A 17,972-nucleotide genomic window follows, 5' to 3' on the forward strand; every position below is an offset into this window, starting at 1 on the left:
ATAGTACAGTAGGTTCTGTTTTTATGCGGTAGATACGTTCCGGAAGAAACAGCATAAAAAAAAACAGCATAAAAAAAGCTACTGGTTCTATAGTAAAACTATAGATACGTTTCAAATGCTAAAACCGCATAAATCTGAAATAATGTAATAAAATCGCATAAAAAAGGGCACTAGGCCCATATTATAACTATAGATACGTTCCATAGACCGCATGAATCTGAAATAATTAAATAAAATCGCACAAACAAAATATTGTATTTTTGAAAATTATATCTTTATTTAAGAAACGTCAGAATCGAAAAATAAATTTACGTCAGAAATAGAATCAGACAATACCCACATGTTGCGCATTCGTTTAGGATTTGGCGTAAAATCACTTTCGTCACTTTAAGAAATGTACACGTCTGATCTAGATAGTTATGCAGGCGGTTCCATACTTGTAGGGTTAGCATTTCTGATGTAATCTGTGATGAGTTTTTGCTTAGCTGGTTTAGAATCTTGTTTATATGTACAATTCCCGATAGGTCGACATGCATTTTGTAATTTAAAAAAAAACCGCACTATTTCAAAACCGCATAAAAAAAAGCCGCATAAAAACAGAACCTACTGTATAAAAAGGTTGTGTAACGCATAAAAAGAAGTACTGCTGTCAATTCCCAGTATTCAAGAAGTTTTCGTGACTTTCAAATGGGGTTGCGATGGCTCGGAGCAAAAACGGTATAAGCAAAAGTTCAGCGAAGAAAATCAATCTGATAGCAGCATGTTTTCTGTTTCACTCGTACTTCTCCAAATGTATACTCTAGTTAATGAACGTAGAGTTGTTATATGGAGCAACCCTGTTCCATCATCAACCAGAAATTGCCGTCCCATTAAATTTTTGTTTGAAAAGGAAACGTGAGATGCTATTGTGAGAGAAGTAAAGATTGTGGAAGACCAAATTTCTAATCTTCTTCCTACAATAATTACGATGGAAAATTTAAACTTTATTTTGTGTATGATTGACGGTAAAGTATGTAATGCACTTTCAGCATATACCTCATCTCAAGCGTGTTATATATGTGGTGCTTCGGCGAAGGATATGAATAATTTTAGCGCTTTGTCGGAACGGAAAGTTGACGCAAACATGCTAAGATTCGGCATTTCACCACTTCACTCATTGATACGGTGCATGGAGTGTATGTTTGCACATTGCATATCGGTTGGAACTAAGGACATGGTGTGTAAGAGGCGCCGAAAATAAGGAAAAACTGAAACAGAGGAAGGAAAGCATTCAAAGCAGATTTAGAAAAGAAACTGGGCTTTTAATTGATATGCCAAAAGAGAAATCTGGCAATACAAATGACGGAAACACAGCACGACGTTTTTTTAGTAATGCAGAAGTTACTGCAGACATTACAGGCATTAACATATCGCACCCTAAATACAAAAGGGTCACAACTCAAAATACTAAGATTTTCAGGAGAGACGAAAAACGTTTTATGTAAAAATTATTGTAATATTTAAAGAAAATATTGTTCCATCATGAAAATATACAACATTGAAGAAGGTTCTACTATATTTTTTTCAATTTTATATTATGTTTGCGAAAATAAAACAAAATTTTGATTTATGACTCTTTAACTGAAATTTTTGCTATTAACTAGTGATATTATCTTAAGTTGTGCCTTTTTAACTGATAAAATGTTTTAATTTTATAAGTTTCCTAACCTAATTGAACTCACTTTTCACAACTAAAGAGGCACAATGCAAGATAATATACCACGAAATTTATCACTTTTTACAGTTATAAAGGCAGAACTCAAAATAAAACTCTTTATGTGTAATAAAAGTAATCAGCTGTTCTTGAGCCCATTAACGCAACTAAAAATAATTCTCTTTAGTTGATCGTGCAAAAGCAACACACTTGACATAAAAATAGACATAACTGTATTTTTCCAGTTAAAGAAGATAGTTATGTGAACGAAATATTTGCAGCAGTTAGAAATGTGTACTCTGAATTAATTTATGCAAAAAACTCAGTTTTGGAAAATTTTGAGTTGTGACCCTTTTGTATTTAGGGTGCGATATGCCTCTTAAAAAGGCTTTTCACCATATTGTCTTGCTTAGGGTGTGAATTTCAGATAAACGCTGAGTCCTTTGAGGTATACGTGAGAGACACACGCGATCTTTATTTGAGGGAATATGAGTGATACAATATGCCAGTCAGTCTGCATAAAATACTGTTCCATTCAAGACATATAATATCGTCATGCATGGTTCCTATTGGTCAGCTTTCCGAAGAAGCGCAAGAATCGAGAAATAAAGATGTCAGAAATTATCGCGAATGGTATACAATGAAAAGTTCACGAAATCAAACCAATGAGGGTTTATTGCACAGGCTTCTATTATCATCCGATCCCTACATTTGCAGCTTACGTAAGTCATCGAAAACCAAGCGCGGGACTTTGCCTCAAGATGTAATTGCATTGCTGGCCCAGGAAGAAGTATTATGAATAATTGCTTTCGAATAAGTGTTTATGTTTTGTTATGTTTAATCTTTAGAAACTGTTTATTGGCTTACTATTAATAAAATAAAGATTAGTGACATATTTATCATTGAAACAATTTGTGATTATCTCCTTCATTGAGCAGTATAATGTAGTATAAAAAGGTACCCAGGGGCTGAATGAAATCTTTTAAATATTAGTCATAAGCGTCTAAGCTAAAGTTAAGAAATCTAAACAATTTGTATTTAAATTGGCACTGGAAAATGCTTTTAAAGTAGAAAATATGATTATGTGAAATTTTACCTTATATGTGGGCAAGGAGAAAAAGTGGGCGTATCACGCCCATTTTTATTCTCAAATCAGATTTAGGTATCTGCAACCACACGGCACAATTTGAAATGAATTGCTCCATTGGTTTGGCTGTTATTAATTTTGGCATCCTAAAAGTGAAAAAAGTCACACTGTGCGCCGTGTAGATGTTGAAGTGCCATGTTGTACTATGGCAGCCGGTTGTTGTTCTTGTAGCAGCATAAACATTCCCCATACTTACATGACAGCCGGTTCTACGTTACCGTAATGACTCAGGTTTTTCCCGACCACGGGCTGCCGCCTTAGTAGGGTACCGTACCTCATCCCAAATCTATTCCCAGTGATAGTTTGACATCCTTCAAGTTGTAAATAGGGTCGACGAGGATTTAGTGGGAAAGTTGGAGATTTTTTGCAGTCAAGAAGCGAGAAGGAATGGAGAGATAATCGTTCACCTTTGAACACAAACCATCCCTCATTGCCTGATGCTAATCGTCAGCGTATGAGCCAAAGAAACTCATTCTGGTGGACGAAGACGTTTCAAAACATAAACGTAATGCCACTCTGCGACACCCTTGGCCCGTTCCCACGAGAGTGGGTTAAACGTAACCGGATCGGCCCGGATATATATGCGGCCAAGGACTGCCACTTTAGCAGCTCTCCTCGTATGTGTATGGGGAATGTTTATGCTGCTACAACAACAACCCCTGACTTTCTCCTCCACTGTTTTGGGATTTGACCACGAAATATTGCGGACAAGTGTCGACTACCCAGGTGATTTTCGGACCACATCTTCAGTTCCTGTGGGAGAATAGATCGTTCAATGCCAACTACTAGCGTGGCATGGCTGCCTATATCGAAAGCCTTAGACCGATCCAACCCTAATAAGACTGTTCTACCGAAGAGGCGGTTTTGATAAAGTCCGCGCATGGGAATGGAACCCGGCTCAATAAAAGTAATTGTGAGCGTACGCAGCATCACAAAATACATAATTTTTTAAATGCATAGATATACATATGTATGCACATAGTTCTACATTTGTATACCCGCGCGCACTTGTGGGTATTTTAATTTTTGTTTATATTAATTTCTGGAACTTTTCTTTCTTTTAAAAGAAAAATTCTACTAAATCATTAACCTTCGAAGCTTCAATAGTAAAACGTTTTTGTACATCTAAAAAATAAAATGTGAATTTATTCTTTCTTTTTCTTTTTTCATCTCTTCGTCATCATCATCGTCCTTGTTTCAATGTCCGTTAAGCCAGTTTCTTAAATTTTAATACCCCACCATAGCACCATGTAGCTTGATAACGGCGCGATAGTCATTATATGACAGTGCCCCCTCTGCCGCTTTGGTCTGTATGCGTTGCAGCTTTAACAATAACTCTGTATTCGATTCGGCCATCTGAATGCATACATCTAAATAGCGCATTGATTCGCGTGACCAAAATACCGATGGACCTTTGGAAGGAGCTCGTTTGGCATTGCCTGTGCCGCTTGGAGATTGGGTCTGGATTTTAAAATTGCCTCCAGCTGAGGGGCTTACATCATAATTTAGTATATCATCAAGTGCAGACTGTTGATGCTGAACAGATTCCTTGACTTTTGTAGGAACTGTTGACTTTTGTTGTGGGTTTATAAATGGTGGTGATGCAACAGTTTGTCTCTTTGTTGGTGTAGATGTCGAGGAGTTAGCTCGTGTGCTAACAATTTCTGATAAACTCTGATTTGGTGTAGCATTTGGTGTGCTATTTTTGCTCTTTAACAATGGTTGCTGGCTTTGTTTCGATTGCTGCGACTGTTGCCACAAATCCTTTTGCTTATTGCCCAATTTGGAGTTATTTAAACTCGGTGAATTAGTTTCGTTGTCGGTAGATTCCTTTACCGACGATGTTTGATTAATCTGTAGTACTGCAGCTGCTGCAGTTTGTGGTTGTTCAAGTCGTGCTCTCTGTTCGGCTGTTAGAATTACGTCTAGCATTTTCTCGCCCAGCAGCAATGGATCTATACTTAAACTGAGTTTTCGACTTTTCGACATCCTGTTATATGTTTGTATAAGTTCTGGATAATTTTCATGGCGATACGAAGTAAATATCATCTTGGAGTGTGAATCAATCTCTTCGCGTAGCGACTGCGGTACCATATTTTGAGACTGATAATCATTAATAAGCGATTTTAAGTTTACTAAAAGCTTATCCAAGTACTTGTCGCCATCACACAGACCCGCTTGACCCACCAATATCATATTAAGCAAACGTCGAAACTTTTCCGCCAATTTCATATTCGCTTTGGTATGCGTTTTCTCCAGATTCATAATGCGCTTCTGCAAGTCATTTACATCACCCAAATCGCTCTGCAGTTGAGAAATGTTTTCACGAAGAAACCGAATCAATGCGTCTATGCGCTTAGGCACCTTAACGCTACTTAATTGCCTGTTGTTCATTTGATCCATTAATTCGCGACATTTTTGAATCAATGCATTGTGAAATGTGTCCTGGTCACTGGGTAGTCCAAATATAACCAAAACGTGACCAACAGATGTCCAGTCGAGTCTCGCTGTAATATTACACTCCTTGGAGTGGTGTACCAAGAATTCGTGCCCAGCAGGCGTAAGCAAATAATTGCTGTGGAAACTAGTGAGATATATCTTTGCTTCACATGGCGCATCAGGCTTTTCTGCTTCATTGTCTTCATTTTCATCATCCGTTTCTGTAGTAACAAAACATCTAGAAATGCCTAACGCCGTGTCAAAGTTTTGGTCCATGTCCGTTTTATCCGTGTTCACATCACTGCTGTCCATCAATGGTATGAAGTCGGGCAAAGGGTCCATTTCACGTACACGTCTTTCCATTTGTAAGCTCTTAGCTGCTGCCGATGTTGATGGTTGCGCATCTAATGCAGATTCATCTGAAATCATTTCCCCCTTTGATGCAACATCATCCAGCGGTATTGCAAAATGTTCCGAGAAACTGTAATTTGAGTCTGAATCTACCGTTAGGTTATCTTTGTTCTGCGATAATTGATGCGAAATAGTTGAGGTTGGTGCATCGCTTGGAGCTTTGAATTCAGTACCACTGTCAGTGACAGGCTTATCAGCATCCGCTTGTTTCACATTGTTTGTGTCATTTTCACTTGTATTGCTGGTACATTCTGTGTTCATAACTTCTGCAGCACTAACATCAAGGCCATCGGATGTGACTGCCTCGGCTATGGTCACGCTACCACTCACCTCCTGCACCTAAAGTGGTGAAAAAAAAAATTGTAAGTGCAAAGGTAAGTAATCGAAAACGCTTGCGTTATTACCTGATTTGGCGCCACTTCTGCTGTTGGTGCTATATTCCGGTTATCCACATTGCCTTTGGTAGACGGGGTGCCCATACCACAAGTGTTCCGCTCAACATGTTCCGAAAGACTTCGGGCTTGCTTTGACGGCTTCTCAGGTGCTGCCAAACATTTGCTAGTTCGCTTACGTCTAAGCATGTTGCCGAGTCCCACTGCTTTTAAGAAGCGTGCATAGTAACCATTTGGTGTGGTTTTCTTAGCCATATGAAATACAGCTGCATCTCTAGGCTTGTACAGCAAATTAAGCGCGATTCCAGTGTGTGGCGATTTTAAAAGTAAATCGCTGTATGATTTTTGATGAGATTTGACATGGCTCACGATAACTGGATATTGCATAAAGCGTAAAGCGCTGCGGCAGGTGTCGGAAAAATGCCCATTAGCACCACAAACGCAACACATCTTGCGCTTGTTAAACTCTATTTCGCTGTTTGGGTGCGCATTCGGTTGGGTCTATTGGATAAAATGAAAATATTTTCAATATTTTTTTTTTATTTGAGTTATTTTCAATTACAAAACTTACCGTTGAGTGGTAACGACGCCATTTGTCTGGACAGAGGTTTATGGTGTGTCCACGAACTTTACAAATGGGACAAATAAGTCGATTTTGGAATGTGCAAGCATTGCAGCTCTTCGTAAACACTTGGGTTTTATTTCCGCACTGAAAACCATGAAAACAAAAAGATACAATATATGGAATCATTCGATGGTTGCCATCACCTTACCCTTAGACAAATTGTGTTTGGGCAACGGGGCTCAAAATGACCGCTTTCGCCGCACATATAACAAATAGGTGGCTTTTTTGGGCGCCGACATTTAGCGCGCACATGTCCGAACTCACAGCAATTGTAGCATTTCAAGTTGCTATAAGGACGCGACTTGGGAAAACGATCTTCTGAGTAAATTTTCCACAGTTTAGGATCCTCTGAAATTATGCAAATTATAAAGTTGGTATAATAAAATTATATATATTGGCATAAATCATAAGTATCTTACATACTCTTCATATACTTACTTTCCATTCCATTTTGTAATCCGACCAGCGTAAAACGTTCTCCATGCCAAGAGAAATTATAAAATTTTACCATTTCTTCATTCCAACCCAAACCGCTCTGCTGTAAATTCTGCTCATTATAAACAATATGGCGAATGGGTAAAGCCTGTTGGTTTTCTATTTGTTCAGCATTCGTAGATATTTGCACAGGTGGCTGAATAACTTCGACTTCATCGTCTGAGCTATATTCGTACTCATTTTCATTTTTATTGAATGTCGTTTCGGGCATATTATCAATGGAATCAAAAATCTTATCCAATCCGGTCACTGCATCGTCAGGAACTGCCTGAGCAAAAGATGCTGGTAGCGCAGTTTTTTCTACAATTTCCACTGACTGTAAACTTTCTTGTTCACTGGCTAACGGTGATAATAGTTTTTCTTCAGCGACAGTATCGCATTGAGTATTATTCGCCTGCATATCGTCACCAGATTCATCCTGTGCGTCCTTTTCTTCGCCTGTTCCCTTGTTCGGATCGTCTTCACGCCCTTGCACCAAGCTGTTCAATGTGGCTATAAATTCTGTGTCGGACATTTTTCCAGATGCATTACCGACACCACGACCTGAAACTCGTCGGGTGTTTAATGGTTTTATACTTTTGCGTAGCTTTTTATTGTTACGCTCAACAGCATTACCACGTAAAATAAATGGCACCCCCGTTTTCGATACACCATCGTCTATCTCATCATCCGTGCTCGCATCGTCGTTATGTGCATCAGAGCCGCGATTGCTACTGGAGGTTCGTCGCTTGCAGAAGCGCTTCACCTTTTGACTGGATGAGGTTTGTTGTACATCATCTGCCTCGGAGCTGGTGTCAACTGCGTTAATAATAGTTCTGACTCGATTTGTGCCTTTGGAGTACACACTGTCAGCTATATCAGATTCGCTTTCATATACATCCATCGCTCTAAATTCCGTCTGATCTACACAATAATTTTCCCGCTCTTTATTTTGGCTTTGCAATGTATGGATATTTTCAGTTACTGCCGCAATTGTCGATGTTGACAACGGTGCCGTAAATTCAGCTGTACACACAACTTCATCGGCGGCGGAATTCTTGGCTTCCGGGTTAGCTTGTTTCAAATTGTTTGACTGACTCTTAGGCGGTTGCATTAGACTGTCAACATCAGCAGTCAGCAGCACTAGATCTTGATCATCCGCCATACAATTGTCTTCAAGTAAACGGCTTCGGTCGGTCTGGCCAATGAAGTCATCTGATGATAGCACAGAACATGGCGATGCACACCTACTCGATGCATCTTTTGTCACATTGCTACGAACTTCATTTGGTTTAATAAAGGTTGATTTTGATATTTTGTTATCAAATACGACATCACAAGAATCCATGGCATTCTCTTCCAGTTGAAATGCGCTACATTCATTATCGCTGTCAGATAGTGTGATTGTAGGTGGAGGCTTCGCCGGTATTAAAACTACATCATCGTCAGATTTATTTGTTTCACCATCACCATCTGACGACGAATCCAATGCAATACTTACTAATTCCGGTTTTTGTTTAAGCTTTTTGTTACGAACATTTTCAGATTTTTTTTTCTTTGCTTGTAACAAAAGTGCTTTTTGCAGCTTTGTCTCTTTTTGCATAAAAGGCCCATTTCGCTGCACTTGTTTCTGTTTTTTCTTTTTTAAATTTAGCTTTGAATTTTTAACTACTGCAGACGGGTTTATTCGCAAGTTATTACCGGGAGTGTTATTTGTCTTAGATTTTTGTGGTTGCAGTGGTGGCGACTTTTTAACTTTATCAATGTTAGGCGACTGACTTTCATTTTTGCAAGTAACTTCTGCATTATTCTCATTTCGCCTGACACCGCTTTCATTTGTCTCCAAGGTAACATTTTTTGATAATTTCTTTTTGCAAGTAACTTCTGCATTATTCTCATTTGTCCTGACACCGCTTTCATTTGTCTCCAAGGTAACATTTTTTGATAATTTCTCTGTAATATGTGTAACCCACTTAATAAATATCTATCTTCTTCATAGCAATGCCCACACTTTAAACTTACCATTATCAGTTATGTTTCTATTGAGATTGACATCATTTGTAACTGTTGCAGCATGTTTTGTTTCTGAGGGCTTATTAGTTGGCTTGGAAGTTTTTAAGCTATTTGCCCAGTAGCGTGTATCGGGCACACGATGTGTTTTAGCAGGTCTATTCACAATCCTTTTTTCAGTAACAATACGTTCTACGCTAACCTTTCCTTCTGCTTGGATTTCTGTCGTGTTGTTTACGTCCACCGTTGTGGCATCCACGGCCTCATGATGTATTTGTCCGTAGAGCCTAGCCTCGAGCTCATTGAAATCTTCTCCATCTATATCAACCTACGGATTTTCAGTTAAGGTATGAAGTAAGAGATAAGCACGTGTGTTCTTTAAATCGAATTGTATTTTTGTTTACCTCGTCCATTTGTGGTATGATTTTATTTCTATCATTGAAATATGTCGGTACTGGTTCCTGATTGTTAATTTTCTCTTTACTTATAGCTTCGCAAATATTTTACGGACCTCTATACTTTCGTATTGTATTTATGGTCGACTCGTGCAATGACAAATGAATAACTCTGGCCACCCTCAGCGTTGCATTTGTTGCGAACAAATTTATGCATTGCGACTTCCTTGAAGGTGGGGGCGCCAAGAATGACAAAATACAAGATTGCGGCTTTCTAAGAGTGGCAATACCAAGCATCACCCGGTGTAATTTTTGTTCGTCACGCATATATTGCATACATATTTATTAACAATATATTCAAGTTATAGGCAAATATTTGAAGATGTTTTTGGTAAATACAGTTGACATATATATTACAATATATATGTAAAAAGCAAATGAAGTTTGTGTAAGTGTATTTACTTCAGTGCATTTAGTTATTAAAAAGAGCAACATTATAAAAAAGTTTTTTTTAAATAAATTTTGAAATTATTTCGCTCCTTCAGATTTTTAGTACATGTGCTCCTTAAACTGTATGCATATCTAATTTTGTTAACAACAACTTAATACTAGATTCACATATAACTAGATTATCTACTTTGTCGAGCTTAATTCCCAATGCATAATTAAAAAGAGAGATTACCCATACAAAGTTCCTCTCCGAAATCCGAGATTATAAAATAAGCTTATAATACGTTCACATATAAGTAGATGATCTACTTTTTCGTGCTTAACACTCAATCCGTAATTAAAAAGCGAGATTTCCCAAAAAAAAATTCTCTGCCAAAATCTGAGATTATAAAATAATCTTAGTTAATAACCATACTTTTTGGCATATAACCCTATGTTTTCTGTGTAATAGATAATTATTTTTACGTGTGTAAAGAAAAAGGTCAAAATAAGTACTAAATAAAATGCAATGTGAACGTACTTTTAGATTATCAACATAATTTTGCCACACAACCCTGTGTTTTCAGTGTTATCGATAATTATTATTACGAATGTAAATAGGAAAGTCAAAGTAAAATGTAAAAGAGTAAATAAAATGGACGCCGGCAAAAAAAGAGGTTTGTATCGAGAACGATAGAAAAATAGATTGCGCCTTCCGAATTCGGTGATTTCTAAATTTGCTGAGTTCTTTTTTTTCTTTGGCCGTGTCCATGTGCCTATCAGAATTTTCATTCTGCAAATTCATTCTTTGTTGGTCTAGAGCCAACTAGAGCTTTAATGAATCCGGCTTGGTTTTCAGCAATTTTGCTATTAAATTGGGTAATCGTTGCTTTACGATTTCAAAATGTAATGAAAATAGTTTTTTACTGTTTCGATACATGTCAAATCGTTGTGTGTTAATGTTCGAAAACGAAATAGGACCAGTGAAATTTAGCTCACGCAAGTTCGTTTTCGCCCACAATTTCATGTGAAGCATAGATAGTTGCTTCAAGTTTTTTAAAACCTACTCAAGACGAATCTACACAAGGTGATATCAATTAAGCAGTTACAAAATCAGCTGAGGAAACATTACCTACTTGTACAAATTCGCCGTAAAACTGCTCACACTCCGTATAAAAAGCTTCCAACCTTACTTTTTGATTTTAAATATTTCAATATGTAAAAATGCGAATAAGTTATATGTTATATAATCTATGACAATGAAGGGACACAAAACAAGTATTAAAATTAAAAGCTCTCAAACTAATCTTCAAACTCGAAAGCAAGCAATTATAATTAGGCATAAGATATATCTTGGAATTATTTGTAAAATTCGCCATATGCTATTCCGTGAACGAGTTCTTAGTACATTGTAAATATACATTCTACCACCTTTGTCATTCGAAAATGTAGGAGTGAAAAGTTGGAGTAAACGCTTAAATTAAATTGATGTAAAAAGAGGTTGTCTGTAAAGTCGGTTTACTGACGATAGTTTAACGTGATAACGTCATAAGAAAATACTGATTGAATGGTTGCATTTTTCAAAAGAAAATTTTAATTTTATTTGTTTGATAGATATTTTGTATGGATATAGAGAATGAGTTAACATTAACATAACATAATATACTTTAACATAACATAACATAACATAACATAACATAACATAACATAACATAACATAACATAACATAACATAACATAATATAACATAACATAACATAATATAACATAACATAACATAATATAACATAACATAACATAACATAACATAACATAACATAACATAACATAACATAACATAACATAACATGCTGTTCAAGCAAGGTAACGACGCATGAGCAAGATAACGTCGCATTTTTTGGTGCGTGCAGCCGGCTACATAGAATTATAAGACGTTATCACGTCAAAAAATAATAATAACATTAAAACAACAGGTATTATTAACAAACTTGGTTTTATTTTAAATTCTTCAAGTAAATCAAATTAATAATAATCAATAAGAAGGCATATGCAAATACAAATACGTGAATTTATATATGTACATATGCGCATATACATACACATATACGCTCACTTAAGTAGGAGAGAGCAAGATGTCGAACGTTGCCGTTCGTTTGCTTTGTTTGCTTTGTCGTTCGTTCCGCGCTTTCGCTTGCAGTTCATTCAAGGTAAAGGCAATGAGCAAGGTAACGACAAATGAGCAAGGTAACGGCAATGAGGAAGGTGACACTAATGAGCAAGGTAACGGCAATGAGCAAGTAACACTAATGAGCAAGGTAACGACACATTTTTTCGTGCGTGCAGCCTGTTAAATCGATTTATAAGACGTTATCACGTCAATATCGCTTCGCATGACATCGATGTTGTTTGACAGATAAATCGATAACTCGTATCGTTTTCATTCCTAACCGGGCCACGTATTTGTCAAGTTCTTAGTCGAATTGACATTCCAAATTCTTTCGTGAAGGAGATATTCTTATAAACAAGTAACTAATAATTAAGGGTGCAAAATATATCGAAACTATGTTTTTAATATTTCTTTTTTAGAGTAAAATGGAAACTATGCAACGCTACGTTTCACCCGTGAATCCCGCCGTATTTCCACATCTGGCTACGGTATTGTTGACAATAGGCACTTTCTTCACCGCCTGGTTCTTCGTGTTTGTGGTATCACGCCCGAGGAATTCTAAAGAAAGTACTCTGTTTAAGGAGCTCTCCATAAGTCTATGCGCCTCAATATTTCTCGGTTTTGGTGTGGTTTTTCTCATGCTTTCGGTTGGCATATACATATAAATTACAATCAATTAACATGAAGAGTTTCCGCTGTAAAGAAAAAATCAAAAACAATTTCCCCAGTTGAAACACTTTATGGAATTATTTTCATGCGAACGGAGTTTTACTATGTACCATTCTTATTTCATATTTTGTTCGGAAATCTTAGTAAATAAAATTAAACATTAAATATGTGTGCAAAAACTTTAAAAATATCCGCATTAGCAACATTAACTTCACTATTTGCTGCTAACCAAGCTGTTAACATACTTGTACATTCATTCTTTTTTTATCGAATAACTTTTACATATAATAACTTTCGTTTGAATCTGAATAATAATAATTGATTAGGTTGTCCAATACAAATATTTAATTCTCATTTTTAAGCGATTCCACATTTCATGGTTTCAACAATTTTAGTATCGCTCGTTTGAATTCGTTCTTTGTGAATTTGTTTCGTTTATCCAGCTAGACCAGCTTTTTGCCTGCATTTCTGCATAATAGCGCGTAGCATAAATTGTTTGCGAGACAATTGCCGTACATGCTTCAAGAAAGTTTCCAAGTCAATGACACCACTTCGTAAGGCCTCACCCAAATAGTAAATAGCATCCTCAAGCGCCGCTTCTTCAGCATACGCATTAAGTAGTCTGAAAAGATTAGTTATAAATTTGAAATGGAATTTTATTTATATTGAAGAGTGCATACTGTCTGTACAGTGGCGCTGTTGTGGTAACAGCTTCATCTGGGTCAATACCATCGGACTTCTCTAACGCGCCTAAACTTTTCTCAAGCTCTTGCTCCTTATCACGCAAAACGTTAATATTTTTTTGCAACTCCACCTAAAATAAATGTTTCTTACTAAACATAAGGCTGTAAGCAATCTCTTTTAGTGACTTACTTCCTCTCTATTAAGGCGTGCAATAACATTATCAATTTTCGAGCTGCCCTCTACCAATTCCTGCTTGGTACGGTTAAGCGTTTCAATTTCGGCTTGATACTGATTTACTTTCTCTTGTAAGCGGCGTCGTAATTTGTCTTCCACTGCGCTAATAAGCGAGGCTTTGATATGCTCCTCAGTTATGGTACCGGTGGAACTGGGTGTTGTAGAATTCTAAGTTACAAATAAAAATGGTTGTGTTAGTTATGCTTTACCTTACTGTCAAATACTTACGTAACCAGAATTGTAACCAGGAACTTGTGGAAAGTTCATATACGGTGGATAGCCGCCAGCACTTGCATTGCCCGCAAATGGATTACCTCCAGTAGGATATGGAGGATATGGTCCGAAATTACCTGCTGGTGGATAAGGTGGGAAAGTGCCACTGCCGCCAGGATTGGCAGTGGGATAAGGGGGATAACCAAGGCCACCAGGAGAAGCAAATGCTATTAAGTGAAAATTTGTTGTAGTTAATTTTTTTGTAAATTTTTAATTGAATGATTATAACCTGGTTGGGCTGATTTATTTTTTGGTAAGGAAAATACTGGTGGATGATCACCAAACGTTAGTATCATCACTTGTATAAGAGAGAGTAAATCCGATGTGTGCTAAAATTCACGGAAATAAACGCTATGAACTACAAGTTACGGATATATGAATGCATGTATTTTCTTAATTTTATAATTTATTTAGTAAATAATTGCTCATCAGAATTTTGGCATTTAATTCTATTACTCACCGGTTGCCAGTCATGTAAATATGGCAAGTATATTTTTCCATTGTGATCCACGTACATTGACACTTTAATCTGCATTGTTGGTGTTGGCCTTACAAAGCACATTGGTGCATTTTGAGGATGAGTGTCCATTAACCATATGATTATGGGAATGTAGTAAGTGTTTTCTATGATGCAAATGTTATACCATTATAGATTTTCTTTTGAATTTTGTATTTATTTTTAGTTACGTTTGTATACAACGGGTATGGTTCCAGCCAAATTGAAGAGCTCCTTAGAACTGCCATCATTAAAAACTAATGGAATATGTAAAAATCGAGAAGGGTAAATAATGTATAAAAAAAAGAAGCAATTATGTAGGTACACATATACACATATGCATGTTCTAAGAAATTATTATTGTGCTACGCAACTCCCATTCCAAGTCCAACTCACCGAATTTCTGAAAATTGTATGTTAAGGACCGATAATTGGAAATTACATCAATCACATCTTTTTTGGTGGCGCTTATGTTTTTATACTGCAAAAATAGAATATCTTGATTATTTACACTCACAAAAAGGAACTATTGCTTCTGAAATAACACACCCTGGATAATAACTTTGAAATCTGGGCCTCCTCTGCAACGGGTATCATTTTCAACGCGTTCGTAGTGTGTTAAATACTTTCCAGCTTGTGTTATCGGAGTTTCTATGCGATTTTATTGAAGAGAAATATTATAACAATTATTAAAAACTTGATATAATTCGCAACAAAAATTTTCTTTTGTTCCCCTTTTGACATTAATGACTACATTCACAGATGACTAGCTATGCAAATTCAACATCGATGTTTGTATCGATGCTTTCGATAAACTGAAAGAAACTGTCAATGTAGTAGCTTGCAGGGCTGCATTAGCCTTTGAGTCCGATTAGAATAGCGCGCGCCATCTGCATGCCATTTGCGTCTGTAATAAAAAAATAATCAAATCAGAATATATGAAGGTTTAATTTAGGTGTTTTATTGCAGAGATCCGACTGCCAAAGTCAGAGTATTCACTTATAGATATATGCAAACAATTACCTGATGAGCATAGAATATATAATTATGGGATACAAGTCCATTGAGGAGTCTGAGAAGAATATTGACTTGGATCGTGAAACAAGGAATTGTCATAAACAATTAATCTTATATGTATACCTCGTCACTGGTTTCACCTTTCATCTCCTTCGAAATAATTTTTCGTACCTATACAAAAGCGCTATGATATACTTGCTAATTGTAGCAACCTCAGTGTTACGTGAGCGATTGCTGTTGTTTTTGTAGAAGCATAAACATTCCCCCTACCTTCATACGGGGAATGCTGCTGGAGTGACAGTCCTTGGCCGGATATAAATCCGGGTCGTTTCGGTAACGTAGAACCGACTGTCGTGGAAGCGTTGCTCTCAGGGGCTGGCACAATAATAACCCAATAGAGGAACAGCTTACTGGGCACAAGATTGTCAAACTTGTTGTAATTAAATTCTATTACTAAAAATACATAAATCATTGTTTTTCACCTTTGAGAAATAAATTGAATGTATGTTATATGTATTGTAGTTAATATTTTACCAAAAGTTAGTCCTACCTATATATTTTAAGGGGTTATGCACAGTAAGGAGGTCGAAAAAAAGAGAATTTTCCAGTATTTTTCTGAGAAAACTTTTAAATTTATCGTTTTAAAAATTTGTACACAAATTATGTTATCCTTTAACTGTACTTAAAGACTTCGTATTAGTAAAAATATTTATTTGGAAAGGAGCTACAGCAGATCTCCGGGAGCTCCTCTCAAAAAAGACGTTTTGCGGTGACCACTATATCTCTGAACTGGATCCTCTGAAATTAAACAACCAAACAGATTGCGTTAAAGTAATGTTAAATTTAGTTATTAATCGAAGGAATAAGCACAATACATTTTTTTGAGGAAATGGCGGTTTCTCAAAAAAAAAAAAACAAAAATCGATTTTAGACCAAAATTTCGGCCTTAAATGATTACAAAAAACAAAAAAATATTTATCGGTAAGAAAAAATCTTCGATTAATTACTAAAAAATATATTTAAGAAGCTCGTATTAAAATTTCCGACTAATCAGTTTAGCCGTTTTGCAGTAATGTTGGTCACCGACTTTGAAAACACCACAGAAAAAGCCTTTTCAAATTTGCGTGCAACTTCGAAAATATTCACCGAAATGATATTAAATTTTCTGTGTGTATTCTTAAATATATGTGCATAATAAAATAAAAAAAAATTCTAACTGTATTTAACCCCTTAATCAAAATATTGAAAAAACATCGATGTATCGTTCACAAACACAGACGTTTTCTTTTAAGACAAAAATATTGATGTTCAAATATCTTGAAAAATATCGATTACAATTTTTATCAGCCATGTTGGGTCCCTAGAGATGACACACTCTTTAAAATTAAACGGCCTTACAGCAAGTTCACATATGTATGCAAGAATGATAGAGTAAAGTATTCAATTCGCCTTGGTGGTGGTGTCTGTATGACAGCCCAGACCCAATTAGCACAAAATATGTCGTTTTGGTTACACCACTGGTCGTTATTAGTCGAACCATCTTGATTTGTCTATGAATCTGCCGATGTCGTATATATTCTTTCGTGCAATTTTTTTCAAGTTAACCATCGAGAATTCGCTCAGCATTCTATGTCAAGGAGTATCCAGGCCTAGGCACTTACGCAGTTAGTGAAAGACTGTTTCCCTAGATTTGTTGTTGTTGTTGTAGCAGTAATACAGTAAAAGCCCTGTCAGTGTAGTGTATATCACCGGCTGATTTCGTCTAACTCATCTAAAGGTAGGCCCAGGAAACATTCTTAATTGCAGCTTCTACATCTATCGTTGTATTGGTCGACGCATCTTCCTGGAATGGTCTTCCAAAGGCCAGTGGCCGGTTATTGTTCACGTAATTCTGGATATGCCTGCTCGGGGTTTTCTTAACAACTCGCCAATTCTGCATTTGTTGAAATTTTGCCATGTTTGTTGAGTTATTTTGCCAGTATCCGTGTTAGTCCATTTGCCAACGGCCTGCTTCTGGAATAGCAAGATCTCGCTTTTGCACACTCCTTGGGGTCAGCCTTTTTCTATCCCTTCGGCTTCGTTATATATACTGTGCCCCCTGTCGTGCCAGCTCAACAGCTTTCTAATTTCCTTCTATGTTTCTATGACCAGGTACCCAGAAGAGAGTGATGTCTGTCGTGCGTGCTAAATCATAAAGTTGTTCTTTGCATTTATAGGTGACTTTAAAGCTAGGACGGCTGCTTGACTATCTGAAAAAAAAATACTTCCGATAATTGTTATGGACGGTTTCTAATTTTCCTGTAAGCTTCCCTTCTCCCGACAACTTTTACTTGAAAAATACTATTCCAATTCAAAAGAGAAGACTTGGAACTTTCTAGGTCTTTCGAGTATACACCAGCGCCGACGCAATCCATCTT

At 36.7% G+C, this 17,972-nt stretch overlaps 4 protein-coding genes across 4 annotated transcripts in view; 1 reads left to right on the plus strand and 3 right to left on the minus strand.

Annotated features, from left to right (window-relative positions):
* The window catches only part of LOC129241038 (tyrosine-protein phosphatase non-receptor type 61F), a 90,554-nt gene that overhangs the window by 18,101 nt on the left and 54,481 nt on the right, over positions 1-17,972 (minus strand). The window lies entirely within an intron of this gene.
* On the minus strand, positions 3,965-9,743 carry LOC129241037 (uncharacterized). The gene is made up of 7 exons (XM_054877167.1): positions 9,596-9,743; positions 9,204-9,519; positions 7,146-9,134; positions 6,856-7,055; positions 6,654-6,791; positions 6,095-6,583; positions 3,965-6,029 (listed from the first exon to the last, which is right to left on the minus strand). The coding sequence occupies exons 1-7, from the start codon at positions 9,602-9,604 to the stop codon at positions 4,068-4,070; spliced, it is 5,103 nt and encodes a 1,700-aa protein (XP_054733142.1). The 5' UTR covers positions 9,605-9,743; the 3' UTR covers positions 3,965-4,067.
* LOC129241043 (transmembrane protein 258) lies at positions 12,449-13,016 on the plus strand. Its single transcript, XM_054877177.1, has 2 exons — positions 12,449-12,540; positions 12,602-13,016. Exon 2 carries the CDS (start codon positions 12,608-12,610, stop codon positions 12,845-12,847), a length of 240 nt encoding a protein of 79 aa, XP_054733152.1. The 5' UTR covers positions 12,449-12,540; positions 12,602-12,607; the 3' UTR covers positions 12,848-13,016.
* Positions 12,929-15,326, minus strand: LOC129241039 (tumor susceptibility gene 101 protein). The gene is made up of 9 exons (XM_054877172.1): positions 15,088-15,326; positions 14,935-15,019; positions 14,730-14,795; positions 14,503-14,666; positions 14,272-14,371; positions 13,998-14,209; positions 13,725-13,937; positions 13,532-13,665; positions 12,929-13,473 (listed from the first exon to the last, which is right to left on the minus strand). Exons 1-9 carry the CDS (start codon positions 15,133-15,135, stop codon positions 13,287-13,289), a joined length of 1,209 nt encoding a protein of 402 aa, XP_054733147.1. The 5' UTR covers positions 15,136-15,326; the 3' UTR covers positions 12,929-13,286.

The sequence above is a fragment of the Anastrepha obliqua genome, chromosome 3 (assembly GCF_027943255.1).
Source record: "Anastrepha obliqua isolate idAnaObli1 chromosome 3, idAnaObli1_1.0, whole genome shotgun sequence".
NCBI classification, from domain to species: Eukaryota; Metazoa; Arthropoda; class Insecta; order Diptera; family Tephritidae; genus Anastrepha; species Anastrepha obliqua.